The sequence below is a fragment of the Corvus hawaiiensis genome, chromosome 28, assembly GCF_020740725.1.
Source record: "Corvus hawaiiensis isolate bCorHaw1 chromosome 28, bCorHaw1.pri.cur, whole genome shotgun sequence".
NCBI classification, from domain to species: Eukaryota; Metazoa; Chordata; class Aves; order Passeriformes; family Corvidae; genus Corvus; species Corvus hawaiiensis.
Genome location: NC_063240.1, coordinates 2,389,346 through 2,412,173, shown reverse-complemented (window position 1 = coordinate 2,412,173; position 22,828 = coordinate 2,389,346). Strand labels below are relative to the sequence as shown.

General features: G+C 47.9%; 1 protein-coding gene across 1 annotated transcript; it reads left to right on the top strand.

Annotated features, from left to right (window-relative positions):
- The first annotated feature begins 4,601 nt into the window (after positions 1-4,601).
- On the top strand, positions 4,602-22,541 carry RAB11B (RAB11B, member RAS oncogene family). Its single transcript, XM_048287733.1, has 5 exons — positions 4,602-4,712; positions 10,252-10,447; positions 12,298-12,491; positions 14,024-14,104; positions 17,776-22,541. Exons 1-5 carry the CDS (start codon positions 4,673-4,675, stop codon positions 17,919-17,921), a joined length of 657 nt encoding a protein of 218 aa, XP_048143690.1. The 5' UTR covers positions 4,602-4,672; the 3' UTR covers positions 17,922-22,541.
- Positions 22,542-22,828: the final 287 nt, after the last annotated feature.

Genomic DNA, 22,828 nt, shown 5'->3' with positions numbered 1-22,828 from the left:
TCTGGGCCACTCAATTCAGGACGGACATTTTGGTGCTGGCTGAGTCCAGAGAAGAGCAACAATACTGGTGAAGGGTCTGGAGCAGGAGTCTGATGAGGAGCAGCTGAATTCCTGGGGGGGCTCAGCCTGGGCAAAAGGAGGCTCAGAGGGGACCTTCTCGCTCTCCACAACTCCCTGACAAGAGGGTGGAACCAGGTGGGTGTCGGAGCTTGGGTGGGTCGGACGGTCGGGACGGACGGAGACGAGAGATCTCTGAAGTCAGATCTTGGAACATGCGGTTTATTGCAAAGGGCATGGGTACAGGGGCACTGCTTAGAGCTGCCAGCCGCAGCTCGGAGCAGGCCCAAGAGAGCAAGAGTGTAAAAGTAAGAGCAAGTGGGTAAGAGCGGAGTAAGAGTGAGCGGAGAGGAGGTAAGTAAGAGAGTAAGGGCAGAAGTCCTCGTTACAATACAATAAATCATCTTCTGTACTGAATATTCTAATTTTCACTAGCCAATCTAGTACAAGATACAAATCCTATAGCATTTACATACAGCCTATAAGAGTTCTTATATTACCATAGAGTGTTACATCTTAACTCCTAAAAACTACTCTTTGGACCCCTTCTGCTGAGCTAGTAGGGTCTGCTCTGACTCTTGGACCTGCCTGCAAGCAGAGGGGGGATTACCTTCAGTCGGCCATACCATTGTTTTCCAGTTGTTCAGTAACTAAGACTTGGTGTCTCAAAGGTGGTCTTCATTTCGATGTCACTTATAGTTTTCATATTCCCAAAATCTTTTGTCAGGCAATCATATTTATAAGGCTTTCCTGTTTCATTTTCCCCAGCAGGTGGGAATCGGGCTTTTCTCCCTGGCAGCCAGTGACAGGACAAGAGGACATAGTGTCAAGCTGCACTAGGGGAAGTTTACGTTGGACTTTAGGAAGAATTTCTTCACAGAAGGGATGATTAGATTCTGGAATGGACTGTCCAGGGAGGTGTTGGAGTAACTGTTCCTGAAGGTGTTTAAGACTTGATGTGGTGCTCAGTGCTCTGGTCTAGTGGACAAGGTGATGCTCGATCATAGCTTGAACTTGATGGTCTGAGAGGTCTTTTTCAACCTTAATGATTCTGTGATTCTGCGATCAACTGGTTGATAAATAACTGACTTCTGAGAATCCTTTGTGATTTTGTGTTGATAATCTTTTAAGTATTTGTGCACAGGAGTCTATGTTGTACTTCACCCTGTTGGCCTTAATTCTGTTATATTTTTTACTTGTGATAACATTGCATATAAGGGCAGTACTCAAATGCCTTGGAAGATTTTTCTTCTTCCTTTCAATATATTAGCAGGTGTGCTCCACTAAAACAAAGGGAGGGCTGTTGTGGAATGGTCCAGTGCCCAGCTCAGGGAGCTGCAGCACAAGCTGCAGGTTGTGCTCAGAGTGGGGGGAATGGCCAGAGTCCCTGGCAAGGGGCCAGGACCTGGCACTGACCCTTTGCCTGACCAAGGACTCAGGGCCCTAGGGAACCAGAAGGGGGGTGGCCACTTACCCCGAGACTCTGCAGGAGTCAGGAAGAGGAGCTGGGCTAAACACCAGCATCAGGATGGGCACAGACTGGGAGGGGGCACAGCCCAGGGAGGCTTTGGCCGGGGTCCCTCCCCAGCACCAGCTCGAGCTGTTCTGTGTCACTGCAGCACAAAGGAACCGGAGGCTGGGACTGTGCTATGGGAAGCTGGGACCGAGCCGGTGAGAGGAGCTGGTCTGACTGGGGGAGTGTGGGGTGTGCGGGGAGTCCCATGGGGCCTGTGGGGTCACTGGAGGCACCACTGTGAAGGGGCTTTGGTCCCAGCGCTGCCAGTGGGACCCCCAGAGCAGGATCTGAATGGTCTGACTGGCGAGTTTCCTTACCAGTTTGCTGACCCAGGTGGGACCTCAGGCCACTTCCCTGGAAGCTTGACGGCCTGTGGCCGATTTGAGGACATGTGGAATTTACAGAAAGGTTCTGCAAATGCATTCCCTCATCAGTGACACACATCTGGTTTTGGTGACACGGCACTGATTCTCCAATGCAAAACATACCACAAGCTGGGGGGACTCCTGGATGTGAAGAACGTGGGGACTATGGGCTCACACTTCACCCCACATTGCCCCAGGACAGCATCCTTCTTCTAACACCAAGTCATCATCTCCATTCCCTGCAGCCCATGTTAAAACCCTGTCCCAGGGGGTTTTGGAGCTGATGGCACTCACAATGGTGCCACCTTCATGTATCGCTCTTTAAAACTTATGGCAAGAACTCCCAGGCATTAGAAGAAGAAAAGAAGGAAGTGATTTCCATCCAAACTGATAAAAAATAGCTTTGGTGGGTTTTTAGACCTTCCTCCATTAGTGTTCAGTTCAGAACCAATAAAGTTACTTGTAATAATGAAAATAAGATGTTCTACTGTGCAGAGCAAACCAAGGCAAGCAAAGGCCTCCTTTGCAGACCAGCAAGGAGCCACCCTCCTCTCCCTCCTGTCACACAGCCACTCACTGGTTGCAGCATTATCAGCTGTGGGAAACTCAGCATGGCATAGTTGCCCTTCCTAGGAGATTCTGCATCCAGCATGTTCCAGCTTTGCTCCTCCTGATACTATTGAAGTGTTCATCATGGGATGCTCAACACTCCTGTGTGTGCTCTAATCATCACTCACCAGGGCATTTCACTGGGGCCCTGCAGGAACAGGAACAGCATCAACAGGAGAAAGTGGTACCTTTCTCCTTCCTGCAGATCCTGGTGTTAAAACTCCCTTTGGCATGGGAAGGATTAAAAGTCTGATGCTCTATGCTGCATGTGAGCACCAAAACCTCTAAGAAAAGATTTCCCCCCCAGCCCTTCAGCAATCACTGCCTGTTGCAGAGAAACAACTGGCCTGACCCATTGCTAGGCTGGAGCTGCACCTTCCCTAGACCACAGGTTTCACGAAGTTTTGGCTTTCCTTCCCTGCTGCTTCTATTGCCTGATATGCAACAGGGATACCTAGATACCTCGCCAGTGGGATTGCAGTGTGCATGCAGCAGGTTGGTTCTCACCCATTCTCAGAGCCTGGGTCATTAACAGCCTGGCTGTCATGGAGCTGGACACCCTGCCAAGCTGTCAGACTGGCTACTGCCTCTTCCTCAACCCCCACTCATTTATTAGCACTTATTTTTGTAAATGGGACCTGTTGGACGCCATGATCCCGTCTGTCCAAGGTGTTCACATGTCTGGGGGAAGCTGAGAGCACCTCAGTGCCATGGAGCCTGGAGGGTCTGAGTCTCTCCCCATCCCGACATTGCTCCCACTCTGAGCATCTCCCAAGGCCAACAAAAATAAGACCAAAGCCAACTTTTTCCTCACCATTGTCTCAGTCTTGCTGTTGCTCCCTCTGTGATACTGCAGACCCACTAATCCTTTAGCTGGATAAACACTCCTCCAGGGAGGAAGTAGGGCAGACCTGTCGTGATGAGCACAGCCCAGAAAGAGAGAAACGCGTGATGAACAGAGCCACTTCCCCGCACATCACAGAGGGAAGGAAGGAGTCGGCAACTTCCCTGCCGGGGTTTGCCCAACCACAACGAAAGGTGTCAGACCAGTGATGGGACACGAGTGTGCACAGGTCGTGAGGGGGCACGAGGAGGGGGCCACCAGGGCAGCAAGGACACCCTTATGCTCCCGAGTGGCTCCCTGAGACTGGTCCTGCAGCCTGGACGGCGTTCCCAGGATGAGTTTTTGCAATTCTGCTGTCGGGAAGGTGAAGGATATCCCACTTGGAGCCCATAAAGCCGAGGCGAACGGTGTCCCACAGCCACTGCCCGAGTGGCCACGAGGCCTCTGGCTGTGGTCACTGCTCCGCTCAGGAAACTGCCTAGAGCCGTGCCAGGAAAAAAAAAGGGGATATGTTTTCCTTGGACAATTGTGTCACCGTGAGGGCATGTTTTTGCCGGAACAGCCTTTTCAGCTGGTGTTTAGCAGGAAGGTGGCGCCGGGAGCGCGGAGCGGGGCAGGGAGCAGCCGAGGGGGAAGCGAGGCGGCGGGGGCGCTGGGCGCAGCCGGGTGTCCCGAGGCGCTGCTGGGGCTCCCCCCGCCGTGCTCCCCGGCTCCGGTGCTGCGCTGACCCCCGGGCCGGGCCGGGCCGGTTCTCTCCCCACCCAGAGATGACACCACGCCCCAGCGATGGGGAGTCACTCTCAAACGGGGCGAAACCCCTCTCCCAGCGATCCCGCTCAAACCGGGGGGGTCCCATCCCCCTGAGGGCCACGTCCCCCTCCGGTGTGACCCCCTCCCCCGAAAAGAGTCCCCCCTCCCCCGCGCCCCGCCCGCGCCCCGCCCGCGCCCGCTCCAACCCCGCCTCCACAGCCCCGCCCCGGCCCTCACACAAACCCCGCCCCCTCCCGCCCGGCCCCGCCCCGGCCCGGCCCCGCCCCGTCTCTCAGGCACCCAGCTTAGGCACCCAAGCACCGCCCCTCCCCAGCTGCCCTCCTTTCATTGGGCACCGTTCCCTGCCAGTCAGCGGAACTTCCATCGTTTATTGGCTGTCGTTGATGGCTCTGGCGCACCGTCCGCCTCCTGCGGGCTCTGGCGGGCGCTGGTTGGCCCGTGCGGGAGCGCCCCTCCCCGGCTGGGCCGCGGTCGGTGCCGGGCAGGCAGAGGGTCGGCGCCGCCATCGCCATGGGCACCCGCGACGACGAGTACGACTATCTGTTCAAAGGTGCGTGCTCAGTGGGGCCACGGCCGCCGCACCGCGCCGGGTTCGGCCGGGATCAGCGGGCCGCGCGGGCCCGGGACGGCCGCTGCGGCCTTGGTGCGCGGGGCGGCCTTGTGGGCCCCCGGCCTGGTCTGGCCCCGGGGGAGCGGCGGGAGAGCCGCACGGGCTTCCTCGCCCCGCCCGGCCCGGTCCGCGTAGGCCGCGCGCCGGCAGCTGGGCGGCTGCGATCCCTGGGGGCGGCCGGAGCCGCGGCGGGGAGCGGGCGGACCGCGGGCCGGGGCTGTGCCCGGCGGTGCCGGTGGTTTTCCGGAGATCGCCCGGTGTCGAGCCGGAGCTGAAAAACCATAAGCTGGTGAAGGCTCCTTCGCAGGTCCCCTCTGAGCGCCGGTTCCGGGAGCCTGGGACCGTAATGGTGTTAATTTGATTGTGCTGATGGGTGTTTTGCCGCGCCTGCCCGTGCCTGTGACATGTCGGGTTGTCCAGGGCTGTGTGAGGGCTCAGTGCTGCTCCTCCTGCGCCGGCTCCGGGGGAATCGTCGCCGTGGGTGTCCTCCCGTGGGATGTTTTCAGGGTTTCTGTCCCGTGGGATGTCTTCGGGGTTTCTGTCCCGTGGGATGTCTCCGCAGGCCGGGCTCCTGCCTGTTCAGAGGCTCAACCCGACCGATTTCCCGGAGCAGCCCACAGCTCTGCCTGTGAGGCCCGAGGAGCAGTGCAGGTGGGTGTAGCACTATCATCTTTGGTTTCCCAGCCTGTTTTGCACCGGATCTCCTGTTGGTAGAGCGGCTGAAACCCAGTTACCATCCCGAGAGTTCACTCTTGGGAAGGGCAGTGCTAACGGCGCCGTTGGTGGTCTGTGAGGGCTCTGGGGGTCACTTGCTGCTGTGATGATTTCCCAAGCGTTTGATTTAGGGGCACGGTGTTTGTACCTGGACACTCACAAGGGCAGCAGTGATTCCGAACTTGTGGACCAAAGGAAAGAACAATTACTCATCTGTGGGTAGTATTTTATAGATATATTTGCCTGTTTGCTTTATTTATTTTACAGTGGGTTGAATCTTGAGGACAATGGGGGAAAAAAGCCCTTATTTCTTCTCTGCCTATAAAGCAGAAGACCAGCCTGTAAAAATATGCTGAACTGTCTGAGTCTAAAGTAGTTTCCTTCTGAAGTCATTCCACCGTCTGTTTCCCAGGTGGTTTAATAGCCAGGAACTTGAAAGCCTAAAAATTGTACTTACTTTTTTCTTTCTCTGAATAGTCAATTAGGTAGGGAAACAGCATTTGTCTTTTAAAAATACTTGCTTTGAAATGTGTTTTTAACGTTATCTGGAGTAAGACTCAACCTGAAGTCATTTGGTCAAGATCTGTGCTGTGGTGATGCTGGCACACTTTGTAGCACTTAATAAAAAACAGGTGAGAGGATTGTCCTTTTCTGTGCATCTTTTGGGAGGAGTTGTGTGGATGTTTTTTTTAAAAAATAAGTAGAAGAGAAGGGTTTCTTTGAGGGTTTGATTATTTATCTTTTCCTTCCTTTGAGGCTTTTTGGGACTAGACAAGAAATAAATGGGACCAAGTGGGATGAGGGCTCTGCTGTGGGACCAACTCCCCTTCCTCTTCTTCCTGCCTCCTCCAGCAGTGGAATTAAGCATCAAGGACAATTGCTATAATAATGCCCAGGACTTTGGTTGGCTTGTGGTTTAGCCCCTTCTTAGCTACGCAGATGGCTTTTGAACTCTCTTCTGTCAGTCTGTGTAGTAGTCAGAGGTAGAAATAATGACGTAGGAGGATCTCAGTCTGGGAAAGTTTATTAAATTTAAGGCTTGACTGTCTCCCCTGCCACCCATTTCCAAAGGACAGCACGTGGCAGGCAATGACTAACTTAAGGTTTGGGAGCACTCTGGGGATGTGAGTGATTATGGTCAAAGCTGCTCTGCCGAACTAGTGCTTCTTTGTTCCCAATTTCCCTTTCTTTTGTGTGCATCCCAACAAAACTGCTTATTTTATTGATCAGAACAAAATATTATTTGTTACTCAAGCCAGCCTTTGGGGGAAGGAGCCAAACCGTGTGTGCAGGGCTGTGTGGGGTAGTGAGGCTGTGAAGAGCTTGTGGCTGTGTTCAGTGATGTGACCCAAGCGAAGCCAGCAGTACAGGCCCCTGTTCCCAGTTAGTTTTGTAGCGGGGATGGTGAAAAAGCAGGGACTTTGCAGCCTGAGTTTTGAATGCGTTGATCTGGAATTGAATTTGTGACCTTTGAAGAGCCGTTAAAAATGTTGGAAGTCTTGTACCTATTAAAATGTGATCTGCACATTAATTTTGCTCTCAAGAAGATTAGCTATTATCAGTGTTTATTTTAAGAATTAAATCTGAGGTTCTGCAGATGTGTGCTGGCTCATGAAAAAGGCAGGAAAAAGCAGCATAGGAAAAAGAGCTTTCCTTTACCTTTGTGGGAATTTAGACTGCTCTGATTAGTCTCAGCTTAGCAAAGGCTGTGGTTATTAAAAACAAATGCGTATCCTATTAGTCACCAATATCTGGCAACCTTATGTACTTCAGATTTATCACAAACTCTGGTTAGATGGTCTGTGCTAGAGGGAGTCTTAATCTTCTTAATTGCTCAAAAGTATATATTCTTTTCTCCAGATTAATAAATGAGTGTATTTACAGTTCTATCATAAACTTGATCTATTTATTTTCCCTTTCTTACCAATGATGTATGGCACTGGAATTTTAATTCTTACTTTGGCTTGTTTTGTACAAGATCTCAACATACAGGGCAGGTGTTGGGGGGTGGGATTGTGCTGTAGTTCTGTATGTTGTAGACATGGGAAGCAGAGTGAGGGTGGTGGCTAAGTTGATGGATGGGTAATGTGGTGATGGATAACTGACACAGTGGCAAGGGGTGCTGGACGAGACAGAAAATCAGGAAAGACTGAAGGAGCAGGATTCAGGATATAAACAGGGCACTGTGCGAGGCTTGTCTGTGTGCTTCGAGCCATCTGAAGATGGCTGGTGCTGGTTATTGGTTCATGTCACTTCCAAGATGAAACCAGTACATCTTTCTATCACCAGTGTGGCCCTTAGGGGCATTTGGAGAGTGACTTCATCAGTTCTGGTGAGACGTGTTTAGGGAGTATTCAGGCTCTTAAACTGTCGTTTGGAACTTTTTTCTACTCTGTCATGACTTCTGAATCTGAACAGGCGATGCTGTGTGGTGGCCTGTTACCAAATTTAGAAACTTTCCCAAGATCTAATCACTTAGTCCAGGATGTTGAAGGTACCTTCTTGCTCAACTCCCATAGAAAATAAAAGCTTGTGGCTTCTGTCTGCACGTGGGACCCCCAGTCTTGGCATCTTTCTTCTGAAAGTGAAAATGCTCATTTAGTGCTCAAGATTGAGTATTAATAAGAAGTACTTGGAAACTCTAGGCTAGAATGCCCTTTATTGAATTGGGATCTGGTTGCCTTCCTTTAACTTCTGAAAAATTCTGTTTTAGAAGCTCTGCTGCAATGTGGGGCAGCCTGGTGAAGGGAGCCTGTGAGTAGCCAGCCAAAGGAGTGTGGGACCCCTGGAATTTTCTTCCAGTGGCAGGTGGAGTTAATGACCTGAGAGCCGTTTGCATGGTTTATGCCCAAAACTGATAACTTTTAAAATGCCAGAGCAGAGGAGATGGCTAGAACCTGGAAAGGCTGTGCTTTCTCCAGCTGCAAAGTCATGGGAAGATAACTCCCTTCAGAAACAGTTGGAAGCCTCAGGGCTTTTCCAATCTGGTCTAGCTTGTGTGGTGGATGTTCTTACTTTTGGTTATGGTCAGGGCTTTGCTGTAGGATAGAGCCTAGTCCAGCCAGCAGATCCCTGTGCGAGATGGGTGACCTCGGCCTGTTGTTGGAAGGTCCCATGGAATTAGTGGTGAAAAACTGTTTGTCTGGAAAATAAAGCTAACAAAACCCTAGAGTTAGAACTTGTAATAAAATCTTTTTTTATCTGTCTGTTCTCATACCCTAAAAAATGGTTTAGGCAGTTTGCCAGGGAAGGCAGAGTGCTGTGAGGAGGTTTAAGCTCTCCCGAGTAGGGAGTTGTGGTGCCTTGCCACGATGTGCTGGCTGCCCGTTCCTGCCTCTTTTATGTTTTGCCTGTTCAGCTGTGCTAGCACAATTGTCTGTCTGTGCTGTCAGGCAGATGAGATGCTGGGGGCACTGTCCGGAGCGTTTCAACAATCCCCCTGTGCAGCTCTCTGGAGCTGTCGCAGCAGAGAGCCAGGGTCCAGCAGCAGCCTGGGAATGTGCTCCAGGGGTGGGGTGGCAGCCAGCTGGAGCAGGGCGCTGCCAGAGCTGCATCCTCAAACAATGGCCTGAGCAGAGAAAAGCTGTAGTAGCACTAAGAGACAAGTATGATCCTTGGCCCTGGGGGGACACTGGTGAGCTCATTCTGGAAGTGTGCAATGAGAAGATTCTTCTGTAGTTGTTGGGGGGAAATTGGGAATGTTTTTTGCCCATGTTTGCTTTTCTGTAGGAAAAACAGACCATATGAATGAGGAAGATCAGCAGATCTCTACTTAGAACTGGAGTAGGAAATACTCCCAGGGTTAAAGAAGCTCACAGAGGCTGGCTGCCTTTCTTCCTTTTGCTTGAGCCAGGACATTTGAATTCCGAAAGGGTATGTGATACAGTGTTTGGGAGAGGAAGGGAGAATGGCTCAGCTGTTTCAGCTTTTGTTTCTCTGTTATTTCTTGCTCTCATCCATAAGCCAAAAAGTAGAGGGAACCTCCTGCCACAAGATGTACCTTTGTTTTCACAATTCCTTTCAGGAAAGCTGGGCTTTGTGTGCTGAAGATCTCTCTGCACTCACATTTTTCTGTTATCGTGGCAACACCACGTGTGGAGGCAGAGGTTTCTAGCTCATCTCTTACTTCTTGTACAGTTTACTACAACTTTTTTTCTGGATGAAGTTCTGCTTTGCTTTGTATCTTTTTTCTAGTATCAAATGTCTTCTACTCTTTCTGTGGTGAACATATTTATGAATTAAATTATTGAAATAAAACACCTCATAAGACTCCATCAGGGACTGCAAATAATTGTTTATTTACCATGTTTTTGGTCTTTTAATAAAAATAGAGTACACTTACACTGTACGACGGCTTTTGTTGGGCAGACAGGTGGCCTGTTGCCATGTTCTTGCCTGTAGTGTTTCTTAAAATGTGGGTTGCAGCCTTCCTGTGCCAAAGGTTGAGTGTGTGAGGGGCATCTCTTACCTCTGCCTGCTGCAGTGGTTGGGGCCTCCAAAGCACTGTTTGACTTTGACAGTCGCTGTAGCAATTTCTCATTTTCACCTCTGAGGACTGGGCAGCTACTCACCACAAAACAGCTTGGGGCTCTTCTGGGGTTGAAGTAAGCTGTGCATAGTAAAGTCTGAGGTGCTGTCCGTGTAAGTCTCTCCTGTGTTACCTGGCTGTGCATTTCTGGTGGGTGTTGCCTGCCAGGCCGCACTGCTGCGTGGGGTCAGTGCTGGTACAAGGAATTAATTGTGAAAATAATGTCTCTCCTTTCAGTTGTGTTGATTGGAGACTCTGGAGTTGGGAAAAGTAATCTTCTGTCACGTTTCACACGCAATGAGTTCAATCTGGAGAGTAAGAGCACCATTGGGGTGGAATTTGCCACCAGGAGCATCCAGGTGGATGGGAAGACGATAAAAGCACAGATCTGGGATACTGCAGGCCAGGAGCGATACCGCGCCATTACCTCAGCGTGAGTACTGTGTCTTTGCTCAGCAGAATTCTAGCAGAGATGCTGCAGATAAATCTATGGGTAGAGAATGAAACATATTTTGGACACGTGACAAAGTCGTTATGACAAACTTCAATGTGGATCTAAGTCATAAGATAGGAAATACTTTGTGTTCCCTTGATTAATATAATGAAAGTAATTTTTAGATTCTCATGTTACTATTATAGAAGCAAATGACAGCTTAAATCAAAACTGGGGGAAATTCTGTTTGAGTTTTGTGATTTGGTTTTTTGTCTGTGCTGAATGTGCTGTGTTCGTTACACGGAGTGTCATTTCAGATAGAAACTGGGTACTGTTGGTATCAAGTTTTGGTCTAGGCATGGAGGCTTACTGTAACACCCATGGCTTCTGGTCTCCATTGCTCCCTCAGTCTTGAGACTGAGGGTATTTTTAGGAAAATCTGCAGCCAAAAAGTCCCTTGAAATCTCAATGACTTTGAATTAGTCACAGCCCTGAAAATTAGGTCCATGAGCACACACATTGAATAGCCAGGACATAGGAAGGCAACTATGATAGTGCTGACTGTGCAGCATTAGGCACAATCCCTGAAGGTGAGAAGCTTTTTCACCTATGGCACCCTGTTAATTCACAGAGTGGCTTGAGGTGTACCTGTTTCTATGCAGACAAAAGTATCTGGCAGAGGACAAAAAGCAAACCCTTTTGTCAGGCCTGGTTCTCCAGAGCATTTTCTGATCAGTGAGTTGATTTTTTTATTACGTTGCAGATGTGTATCAGTTTTTAAAGGTAAAAACATGTCTCTGAGTCATGCACAGATTGAGCCATTAACCTCAAGGTAAGGGGAATTTTGTCAAGATGGGAGAAAACCAGGAGAGCCTGGAACCCAAAGGAAGCAGTCTGTAGGGAAAGGGATGCAGAAGCAGATGTAAGTGACAATTTCAAATTGCATTGTTTCTGGAACTGTTAGTGTGACTTTCAGGAATTCTTTTGTGACCCTTGTTCTTGCTGTAAAAACTGCTAGTCCAGTCTGGGTCAACCACAGGTTTTACTGCTGGGAACTAGGGCAGCTGCAGTCCTGTGATCCTGCTCTCCTTTGTGCTGGCACTAACTCCTGCTTGACACGTCACTCAGCCAGTTCAGCCTGCTTGGCCAGCGGAATGCCAAACATCAGGGAAAAGGGAATGTTTTCTGCTGACTTGGTGCCCTGACTCAGTTCAACAACATGTCAGACAGGTGCTGGTACAAGTGAGGAGAAATGGTAGTATTGTGTGGAAGAGAGATATGGATGTTACAGGATTGCTGATACAGCTTGACTTGTGCTGAGCTGAGCCCTTGGCTTGTGTTGAAATGGGCCCAAACCTGCCCTGAGGGGGCAAACTCTGTTCCTGGATTAGGGGTTTGTGGATCGTGACAATATAGCCCAGAGTCCCCTCTTTAATTTGTGGGAGGGCCAGGGGATATTTGAAGGATCAGGGACAAATACTGACATTTTATTAAGGGCTATTTTCCTAGTAGAAAGTTAGGTTGTAACTTCACGAAAACCGCCCAGCTGTACTGATTCTGGAACGGTGAGTTTTCCTGCACACGGTTGGAGTGGACAGGACATTTTTAGTCCTGGTTTCTGCAGGCTCTCTAGCATTTTGGTACACACACAGGATTTTTTTAGAAATGCCATTACAAAAAAAACCCTGCAATTGGAACTTGGTTTTAGGCTTCAAAACCCCTCCAACAACAGTATTTGCATCAGCACAACTTTTTCTGACGTGTAAAGCATTATAGAAGAGCTAGATGGCCCGTTTGGTGGTGTGGCTGGGACAGAGCTCTCGCTGAAGGGCTGTGCCTCATGGTTTCAGATATTACCGCGGTGCTGTTGGGGCTCTGCTTGTCTATGACATTGCCAAACACCTCACCTACGAGAACGTGGAGCGCTGGCTGAAGGAGCTGCGAGACCACGCCGACAACAACATCGTGATCATGCTGGTGGGTAACAAGAGCGACCTGCGCCACCTCCGGGCCGTGCCCACCGACGAGGCCAGGGCCTTCGCAGGTTAGTGCTCGGCCTGGCTGGGCTGGGGCTTCAGGGGCCTGGGGGATGGTGCCTGCTCTGATCACACTGCTTGGTCCAGGGCTGAACTCTCACCTCAAGTTTTAGTTTGGACCCTAAAAAAGACATTTAAGATGTTTTGTTGGGTTTTTTAAAAATTAAAGTATCTTGGCTTATTAACTAGCATGTGTGGTTGGCTTGGGGTTTTTTTTGGAGAATTTTTTGGTCATTTTTAGTTTGTGGTTTTCTGTTGGTTTTTAAATCTAGTGGTAGTACATGTTTTTGAAACACTGTCCTTGAGCTGCCTGATAGCTGAAGATTAAACATTTCCTCTAACAAGGCTAGAAACAGTAAGCAACATTTAGGAGAGAAAATGTCACAATAAAAATCACAAAATGTCCGTCCTTCCTTCCTGGAGACCCGATTCTGCTGAGTAGATATTGATGTGGACAGCTACAAAGGAATACTGAACCTTCTCTTCGATGGGGTCATTGCTGCTCTAGAGCGCTGATGCATGCAGTAGTGTCATCTGGTCTCACTGAAATGCAGCGATCATCAGACTTGAAAATGATCATTTGTTGGGAGAAGTCAATGGGTTATGTAAGACGCTGCTACTGCATTCCTTTTCTCTTCCTTACCTGGCAGAGCACTGGTCAGATACTCTTTTGCCCTTAAAGTCCTGGGGACATTCAGCTTTTGTGTGGCTGTCAAGCTTGGAGGTGGAATGTAAATGTACAACCTTTAAAGTACCTCTAGAAATATTACCAAGGCTTAAACATGCTTTCTGGAGTTTGCTGGTAAGCGAGTACCCTGAGGGTAATAAAGCCACTTAAAATTTTCAGATGAATGAGAAGTGACATTTCTCTAGGAGAAGCAAAACAAGTTGGTGGGTGCCCCAGATAGTCTATTACTTTGGTCACTTGGTTCAGCTTCTTACTTTTTGACCCTGACTTCCTGCTAAGGCTGTTTTAAATGTCTAATTGTTGGTGTTTAAGCTCCATGACTGAAATTTACCTGTTCCTGGGTATGTGATACAGAACCATTTTAGGTATGATATTTAAGTGTTAATCACTTCCTTTTTTAATAAAAAAAATTCTTTTGCATTGTAAGAGGAAAGAAGAAAATAGACTGTGTTCCAAGAGGTCATTGTTATTTGGAAGTGGGGTCTGATTAGGAAAGTATAGGTCTGTTGATCTTTTTGGGGTTGCAGAGGAGAATTGTGTCTCTGTAGCAGCTGACGTGCTTTTGCTGGGGCTCTTGCTTAAGGCACCTCCGGGTATGATCTGTAGCCAGAAGAGAATGATATTTTGTGTTGGACTGAGCAAGGGCTGCAGTGGGGAAAATGCTCTTGCACTTTGGGCAAAGGAGATGTTGCTGAACTGCAGCACCAACGTGTTCCTTGTGTAACGGGGAAAAGAAAAAAAATGACTGTGCCCTGGTTGGTTTGGCCTAAAATAAAAGATAAAAACCTTAAAGTAAAAGTGAAATAAAGTGTTATTAAAGTTTTTAACTGAACCACTTCTTATTTATTACAGAAAAAAATAACTTATCTTTTATTGAAACATCTGCTCTGGATTCAACAAATGTAGAAGAAGCCTTCAAGAACATCCTTACAGGTATGGTTTTTATGGATTCAGAGCAGCTGCTGAGGTGGTAGATTTTCTTCATGGGCACATTTTTCAGTTATCTGGAATGTTTTGGAAATGAGTGTTGGGAATGATGGTTAGTTTGCAAGCTTTCTAATCTCGCCTTTGTGTTCTGCCTCCCACCCCATACACCCTTTTTTGTCCCAGAAGAGGGTTTCTGTCTCCTGGAGGTTCCTATCTCCTGATGTTCCACACATTCAAGCTATTGCAATAGTACTGTTGTAAAGGAACTAGTAATTGTACTTCTGTGCTGGGAAGTTAAATGTTCCAGTATTTTCTCTTGCACCAAAGCAGACTGGTACCATTTTCAGACTACTGAACTCTTGTTCTCAGCTGATAGCAAGGGTTGTAGGTTGATTATGTATCAGTGTGTGTCTCTTACTGGGAAAGAAGCTGAGCATTAATAGGGTTAATTGTCAAGGCAGGCTCTTTTGGGTTCCTTTTGCAGTGGTGTGCAGGGAAGGACTACAGAGCCTTGGGATCACTAAGTCAGATGCTGGCCAACTCTGTTGGTAACAGAAATGCAATGCATTTAGAGGAAGATCACAGAATCCCAGAACCACTTGGGTTGGAAGGGACCTTAAAGATCATCTCGTTATACACCTTGCCCCCCTACCAACCTTCCGCCAGACCAGGTTGCTCCAAGCCCCGTCCAACCTGGCCTTGGACACTTCCAGGGATGGGGCAGCCACAGCTGCTCTGGGCAACCTGTACCAGAGCCTCATTACCCTCACAGCCAAGAATTTCTTCCCAGTATCCCATCTAACCCTGCTCTCTGGCAGTAGGAAGCCACTCCCCCTTGTCCTGTCCCTCTAGGCCCTTGTCCAAAGTCCCTCTCCAGCTCTCTTGGGGGACTGTCAATGTTGGAAGTCTGCAGTAAGGTCTCCCAGGAGCCTTTTCTTCTCCAGACTGAGCAACCCCAACTCTGACTCCAAGGTGCCCAAGAAGAAGCAGGCAGGAGAAAAAGGGCAGCCAAGCTGCCTCTATAGCTAAAAAGCCTAACAGATGAGGAATGGGGTGTATTTGCTGCCCAGCAGATTTGTGTTATTAGAGCTACTGGTGAAGCAGCTGGAGGGTGAGGCAGAGCCGATTGCCCAGAGCTGGAGCTGGGCCGGTCTCGCGCCCTGTAGCAGATTCACGGCTGATCTGGGACACTTGGCTGGATCTGAAACTTCCCTGGCACTTTGAGACAGTATTTGTGGTTTTAGTGCTCTGAGTGTAGCTCAACAGTCACCATCCATCCTGTCTTCCCTTGCAGTGTTCCCTCTCAGGTCCCTGAGACTGACCCTGGTTAGAGACGCTGGCCTGAGGCCTCTCTAGGAGAGCCACAGTGTGGTAACAACTCAAGCTGAGGTCAGGCCTGGGCAAACGGAACTCAAACCCCTCTCTCTCAGCAGCATCCTGAGCTCCCAAAAGTGTTGAGATTGTCCAGTTCAGATAGCATAGGCAAAAAGGAATAACCCTAAAAATTACCTGCAAAGTGTAGGAGATGGGGAAGTTGTACAATTTGATATAGTACAAGGAAAGAGGGGTTTACAAGCAGCAAATGTTACTGGGCCTGGAGGTATTCCAGTCAAAGGCAGCCGTTACACACAAAATTGTAAACAATATCCATCCCAGCAACTTCCCTACCCGCAGCCTACTTTCCCCTTTTACCCTATACCCAATATGAACCCCTTCCTAAGTTTACCCCATCCCCAGTTTATTCCTAATCCTTTTTTCACCCCATGGCTTCCCTATACAATTCCCTTTCCCTACAACTCCTCTCTGATGCCGAAGGGGGGATGAAAAGGGGGAGGGAAGAAATTAAACCCTCTCCTGCATCAGTTTCCCCACAACCCATGCTCGGAGAGTCCTGTCTCCCTTCTGTCAGCCTTAAGATGTTCCAGAGAATCTGTTTGGACATTTAAAGGCTTGTTTTGTTTTAAAACTGTTCTTGTTATGTTTATCCAGTTGTTTTAAAAAATAAACGGGTGAAATGTCGGGGTCCCTGCCCCTGGTCAGCCTCGTTCCCCGTTGGTTGGTTTGTGTTTCCCTGCGTGGGCAGGGACCCTCGGGTCCCGTGATTGCCGCAGTTCCTCGGCAGAGCCCCGGCCATGCGGCTGGGAAATTAAACATCTCTGAAACATCTATCAAGAATCAGTCCATATACATTTCTTTTCCACAGGCCTCCTTGTTTGATACATCGTGTTACAGTAATCCCCACTGTAACATAGGCATATGGGTAATAAGACTGATTAGTCCTGAAAAGGCTATTCCCAAAGGGATTACACCTGGGGGAGAATCATCCTTCTAAGAGAGGAGAAGGAACCTAGGAAAATGTGCTGTGTAGAGTAGTGAGTTGGAAACCACCACAGGGGACTTGGTGGAGGGAAGAGAGTGGGAACAGCAGGACAGGAGTTTCCTTACTGGCCACTCGTTTGAGGGATCACTAAAGACTGGAAGAAAAAAAAACCACAAAACACCCCAAAGAGATGCTACCCCAAAGCAAAGGGGGCTTGGCAATGACTCTGAACAGCTCAAATTCAAATACAGTACTGAGCAGGAAAGAAAGAGGATGTGACAGCCTCTGAACAACCCTCTTTGTCCCTTTCAGCAAAGATCTGTAGGTAACCAGTGGCAACAAGATTGGCCTTGAGTTAAAGGTTTCCATTTTAAACAATATAAATATGTGCAGATTCTTAAAAAAAAAAAAAAAAGCCTAACAAAACCCCCCGTAAACAAGCCCTGCACAGTTCCCTATGATTTTTAATTCTTACTAAGGGCTTTGGGTGTTGCTGGTTTGGGGTTGTGGCTGTATGAATGTGACCATAATATTTACCACAGACTTCCAGGGAAGTACTTGCCCTTTTCCTGTTTCACAATGGAGGGAAGTTGGAACAAGGGCTTTTAGTCAGTGAAATAAGTAACTCAAAAGCCTTTCCACTTATGATACTTCTACTAACTATGCAGTTGAAACAGTTTGTTCCTGATGGCTTTTAAGCTGCCAGTCTCTCTTCAGTGGTTACAGCTTTGTGGATCTGTGTGCTTTCAAGCATAAGTTAGAGTCAAATCAATTCATTTGGAGAAGGATGGGGCTTTATGGATCTGTGTGGCTTTTTACTGTCATAGGTAGGAAAACTGATGTGTTGCAGAGAGGAGCATTGCTGTTACTTGGCGGTAGCAGGTTGCCAGGAGCAGAGGTGGGGATCAGGCAATTTGCTGCTGTGGAGGACGTTTCCCAGCATCCTGGTGGTTGGTGTTTCTGGAGTATGCTGCCCACTTTTTTTTAATCACAAAGAAGATGATTCCCTGTTTTAGAAATGAGCATTCCTGCTCCGTTCCCATTTGAAAACCCTTTTAATAATCCCCATTTTCGTGGAGTCATTGAAAAAGAATGGGATAGGAAGTGCTGTTGCAGAACAACAGTGAGGACTCTTGTCTTAATAACTTTTCCAGACAGAGCTGGCGTATTCATTCCGGAACTGGAACGCCAGCCAGATGTTACATGCCACATCTGCTTAGCCTAGATTCCCTTTCAGAGCCCTCAAGTTAAATCTTCTCACTCCTGGGTTCTGGCATGTTCTTGGGCAGTTTGCTCGGCGCTGTGCCCCGTGGGAGGCCGTGCCCCCGGGGCTCTGACCCGTGTGCTCTCCTTGCAGAGATCTACCGCATCGTGTCGCAGAAGCAAATCGCCGACCGGTCTGCGCACGATGAGTCTCCTGGCAACAACGTCGTCGACATCAGCGTCCCACCAACCACCGATGGACAGAAATCCAACAAACTCCAGTGCTGTCAGAACCTGTGACCTTCTCTAGATGACTCTTGTGCCCTCCACTTCGTCTGTGCTTCATTTAGAAACTTGTGTGCACTTCCTATCTCCTGTGATTCAGTGACTCCCTCCCCCCTCCTTTACTCCATTCCCAAATCTCCCCTCTCATATTAGAGCTTTAATTGTAGGGCTAACATCCCCCTGCCTCTGAAACCCCTTCCATGTGGTGACTTCTGGGCTTGAAATGTAGTCACTGATCTGATAGACATGTTTGTGTTGGAACATCTGCTGCTGGATATTATCCCATGAAACACTCTTCTCAAATGGGTTTGTTTTGGTTTTGTTAGGTTTTTTTTTAGTTTGCTTTTGTTGTTGTTTTTGTTTTCTGGGAGGGGAACAATGGGACTTGACTCTACCAGTTGAAGAAATAACTACATTTAGGTGACAAGGTTTTTTCCTCCCATAGTCAGATATCTCTTTTTCTTGTGTTTCTGTAAACATGGGGGAGAAATTAAACTAGCTATCCTGCCAAATGCTCTGTTTTCTGTCCTGATGAAGTCTCACAGTGAGGATTTTAGTGGCTGCACACACATAAGAAAGCTGTTGAAAATAACATTACTTATTCTGTAATTACCCCTAATACAGTTAGTCTGGCTGTGTAGTTTACTGTTTCCTGCTTGGGAAATCTTTCTCTGTTCTTGTTTTATTTGGGAACAATGAAATATGTCTGCATTGCTTTTTCTGCCACCATGAATGCCTGTGCAGGCTTTATGAAGTGGCTTAATATTTATTCATAGCTTATGTTAATCAGTTAACATTATTGTACAGTAAGTGCCAGCGTATTGATTTCAGAAACCTTTTGCAACCTGTGCAAGTAGGCTTCTTTTGTACTGTAGGTCAGTGTCTGAAAGCAGGATCTGCTCTAGTTCCAGGGTTGGGTTTTTTTTGCATGCTGCTTTTTCTCTAGATCTCTCCTGCCCCTGTCTGAGTGAGTGAAGCAATATTTTCATGTCACATATATACTTGCACTTGTAAGGGTTTTGGTTGTTGTAGAGAAACACAATACTTTATACATTTTGTAAAACTTCTGCAGATCCATAGCATCTGGAACTTTCTCTTCGTGATCTTTCACTATTGACCTCTACTAAAATGCATAATATTAGGATTCCACATAATAACTACTAACATTGTTTTCCTCTTACCGTTTTACTGAACTGCAGACTGTAATTCTTAAATGATTGTACTTCACTGATGTAACAGATTTGTCATCAGCAGGGCTAACTACTCTAATTCTTTGTTGTGCTGAATGCGAAGAATGTTACCACAACTTTGTGTAGTCAGTCTCTTGGTTGCTTGTGCAAATCTCTGATGGCTTTTCATCACTCACTAGCTCTTGCACACTTGTATCCCCTCGGGTATCCACTGAATGTTCTGATGGCCAATACTGGGTGAAACGGTCTAAAGGAAGAGCTGGAGACCATCTGCTGCTCCCTGAAGGCTTGTGGAGCCATTTGCAGTGAGTTTTTGCTCTGTATTCTGAGCCTGTACCTCACTGGATGAATCCCAGCTGCATATTAATGAGTTGATTTTTCTTTACTGATACAAAGCAAATATGAAACTGTGAATTGTGTTTGAAGGGGAAATCTGACATTCCAGTCTCAACTGTTCTGTCTGGTTACATAATAAAATTAAGGGCAGTTAACTCTGATGGCTTTTCTTTTATAAGATTTCCAGACCAATGCCTTTAATTTTGTACTGTATGCACTGAGAGGGCTCCAGCTCACAGCGCAGGATGCACGTGGTGCCTGGCACTTCCACTCTTCAGCTTTGTTTAGAGGATATATTCAAGGTGAATGGGTGCATGCTTGCAGGCTGATGCCATTGAATGAGGGTATGAATTCCTCTTCAGGCATCACAGGGCTCTGTCCTAAGGGTGTTCCAGTTCAGGAAGCACTTTCAACACTTGGTATTTACTTCACTAGCATTCTCTTGAGAGAAGGTGGGAACTGGGATGTCTCCTTTTTGGTGGTCCAAGACCAGAACGTAACATGCAGTCAGTGTTTAGACAGTAACATGCGGTCAGTGTTTAGACAGCTGGCAGTGAGAGAATGGAAAGTTTTGAAATATTGAAAATATTTCATTTGAGAACAAGTGGACACTAGTGGAGCTGGGCTCTTTAATTTTTGAACAAACTTTATATAAAGAAATCAGTTGGATAGCATGAGGAGGAATTGTACTGTTAAGAGGACTCATTAGTTCAGGGTGATGTATTAACATGCTTACTCTGCAAGTCCTGTTCTTAACATGAAGTTTCTAGAATCAGTCTGGCCTGGTGTAAGAAGCCAAGAAGCAGTTTAGTCACTTGCTTGTCTCTTAAGAGATTTTCTTTAGTCTTTGACTTTCTGGAAGGCTCTAAACTTTGCCTCAGAGTCCCAGTGAAAGGTCAGTGTCTAGGGCTTAACTGCTGTTAAATTTATGGGTGTTGAAGAGCTCTTGAACAACTCCATTGTCCAAAGCCCTCTCAGCGCTGGTGGACCTTGGACCATTCTATTGTGTTTGAGATCTGTTGTGTGACAGGGAAAGGCCTCCTGCCCTTTGCTGGGGGCACCCAGGATGTGGGAGTTGCATGTGTGCACATGTGCACCCATGTAGCTCCTTTGAGCACTGGGAACTGAGGGGGGTTTATCTGCCGTGATCCCTCAGTATGAGACGAGGCTCTTCCTCAGGCGGAGCCACAGCCCTTCTGTGGGTCTGAGGTGCTCCTGCCCAGACTAAGCACAGGGCTCTTTGTGACAACAGAAAAAGGACAGGGACCAGTTCTGCCAGATTAAGCCATCTTCCTGTGCACAGACCAAGGAACATGCTTCTGGTTTGGGGTTCCTGGTGTCCTGATGAAGCATTGTGCACTCCCTAGAAACTGCATCCACAACCCAGCCCACTATTGTGCTGGAATTGCTGAGGGGAAGACTTGGAGAAATCCTGAGGAAGCTGGAAATGCTGAAGAGCTGTCTGACATTCAGAGAAGCTCTCCAGTAACCCAGACTCCTTAAGCTTGCTTTCCTGATGTGGAAATTACAGACTACATGTAACCTCAACTGGACTGCTTCATCCCACGGCTTTGCTGGCTGTGTGTCTCTCAGTATTACTGTCAGGAAAAAAGAAAAGGTTCCAGCTCTCTTCCATCTGTCCCAAGGGATTTGAGGGCTGAATTTTGCTTTTGTAAAACTCCTGATAACAGGAAAGCTGGCTGTGAAAGAAGAAATGTATGCTCTGCTTGCTTTACTTGGATGTTGAGGTTGACTTTCCTTTAACTATTGAAAACACTACAAAGCCCTGAGTGCTGCCACCTCTGTCAGTAATGCACCCGTCAGTCAGAGGCTCCTGCTGATGTCTAGAACAGGCCCTTTCATGCAGAATTAGGCAGGAGTCTGTTGTGCTGCCTCTCCTCTTAACTGATGGGGAGGGTGAAGACCAAAATTCATACATAAAAGTGACTTGGTCCTGAGCACACCAACAGCTAATTGGTAAAATAAATTCCTGGGGTCCACCAGATCAATCCAATCTCTTCCTGCAGAGTTAGTGCTTACAGGCAGGTGAGTTAGTCTGGGATCTTCACTGGAGCCTGCACAGAACAAGGAAGTTTGGTTTGTAGGAAAGTTTTAAAGCTCCATACTTGTATAAATGTAAAAATCCAGTTGATGGGTGACGGCTTGCTACTTTGTTAAAACGATTTCAGTGTGTGCTGTGGAGGCCGTCAAGATTTGGTAGAAGAAAGGCAGTTTGGTGCCTTCTTGGCCCTGTGGCAGGTTTAGAGGCAGTAGAAAGATGATGGATCCCAGAGATGCCCCCATTTGGGTGCTGTTCTGTGACCTGTGGTGACCAAGGGCTCTTGTGTGAGCACAGAGCTCTTGGCTGGGTGTGGTAAGGGTTGGGCTGTGCCTTTATTTGAATCAGTCACTCAACAAAAGCTGTTGGAAAAATGTACAGGAGATATTTTTGCTCCGTGGTGCTTTGATCCCTGCATGCTGTGCTGCTTCAGAAGGTGTGGGTGGGATCTTTTTCTGGCTCAGTCTTACCAAGGCTTGGTGATCGTTTCCCTTCCAAGCATGAAGGAAGAACTTGCTTAGAGGTTCTGGACTCTGTAGAAGGAAAGAAGATCCCAGTGAAGCGGTTCAGTCACTTAGGGAAGATGTTTTCCTCCATAAAAGAGTAGAACAAACTGTGTTAGAGGTAGGGGCCTGAATTTCAGCTAAGGAAAATCAGACAATTGGAAGTGAAGACTTAACTGTCCTTCAAGTAAAACACAGTAAGTGGGGCCTGAAGGGTGGACTCTCTTGACTTCCAGATTCTTAAATGTAGTTGGGATGGTGATTTATGGAATGTTTCCATGGAATGAGTATCTCCAGGGCTGCACTGTTTCAATAAATAACGGCAATTCTTATTTTACACTGGTCAGATAATGCATGGTAGTGTTGACTATCAGGCTTTGTAGGCTATAAATAGTACTGGGCTTTTATGCAACCCAGAAGAGAGGTTCCTTTCATTTACTTTTATTCCTGGTTCCTGTGTTAAGTGCAATTCACTTTGTAAATAAACACATCACTCGATTTTTGTGCATGGTTATGATGTATTGTGGATATAAAGATTGCCAAATCACACTGTGTGTGTCAAGTTCTGTTCCAGACACAACTGTAGAAGAAGGTGGGGACAGCTCCCGAGCCCGAGCGCAGGGTGGGCCGGGGGTGCGTGCCCCTGCCAGCGCCCCGGGGAGCGGCAGGACCGGGTACCCGCTGCCCCCGAGGCTGTTCCACCGCCCCAGGGTGCCGCGTTGGGTGGGGGAGCGTGTCCCGGTGTCCCCGGTGTGCCGGGTGTCTGGGTGTCCCGGTGTGCCGGGTGTCCCCGGTGTCCCGGGTGTCCCGGGTGCCCCCGGTGTCCCGAGTGTC

Bases quoted from the DNA above. Each gene is read 5' to 3' on its own strand.
- RAB11B (XM_048287733.1), top strand. From the start codon at position 4,673: ATGGGCACCCGCGACGACGAGTACGACTATCTGTTCAAAG. The intron at 4,713-10,251 runs GTGCGTGCTCAG...CTCTCCTTTCAG, and splicing joins GTACGACTATCTGTTCAAAG to TTGTGTTGATTGGAGACTCT. The intron at 10,448-12,297 runs GTGAGTACTGTG...TCATGGTTTCAG, and splicing joins TACCGCGCCATTACCTCAGC to ATATTACCGCGGTGCTGTTG.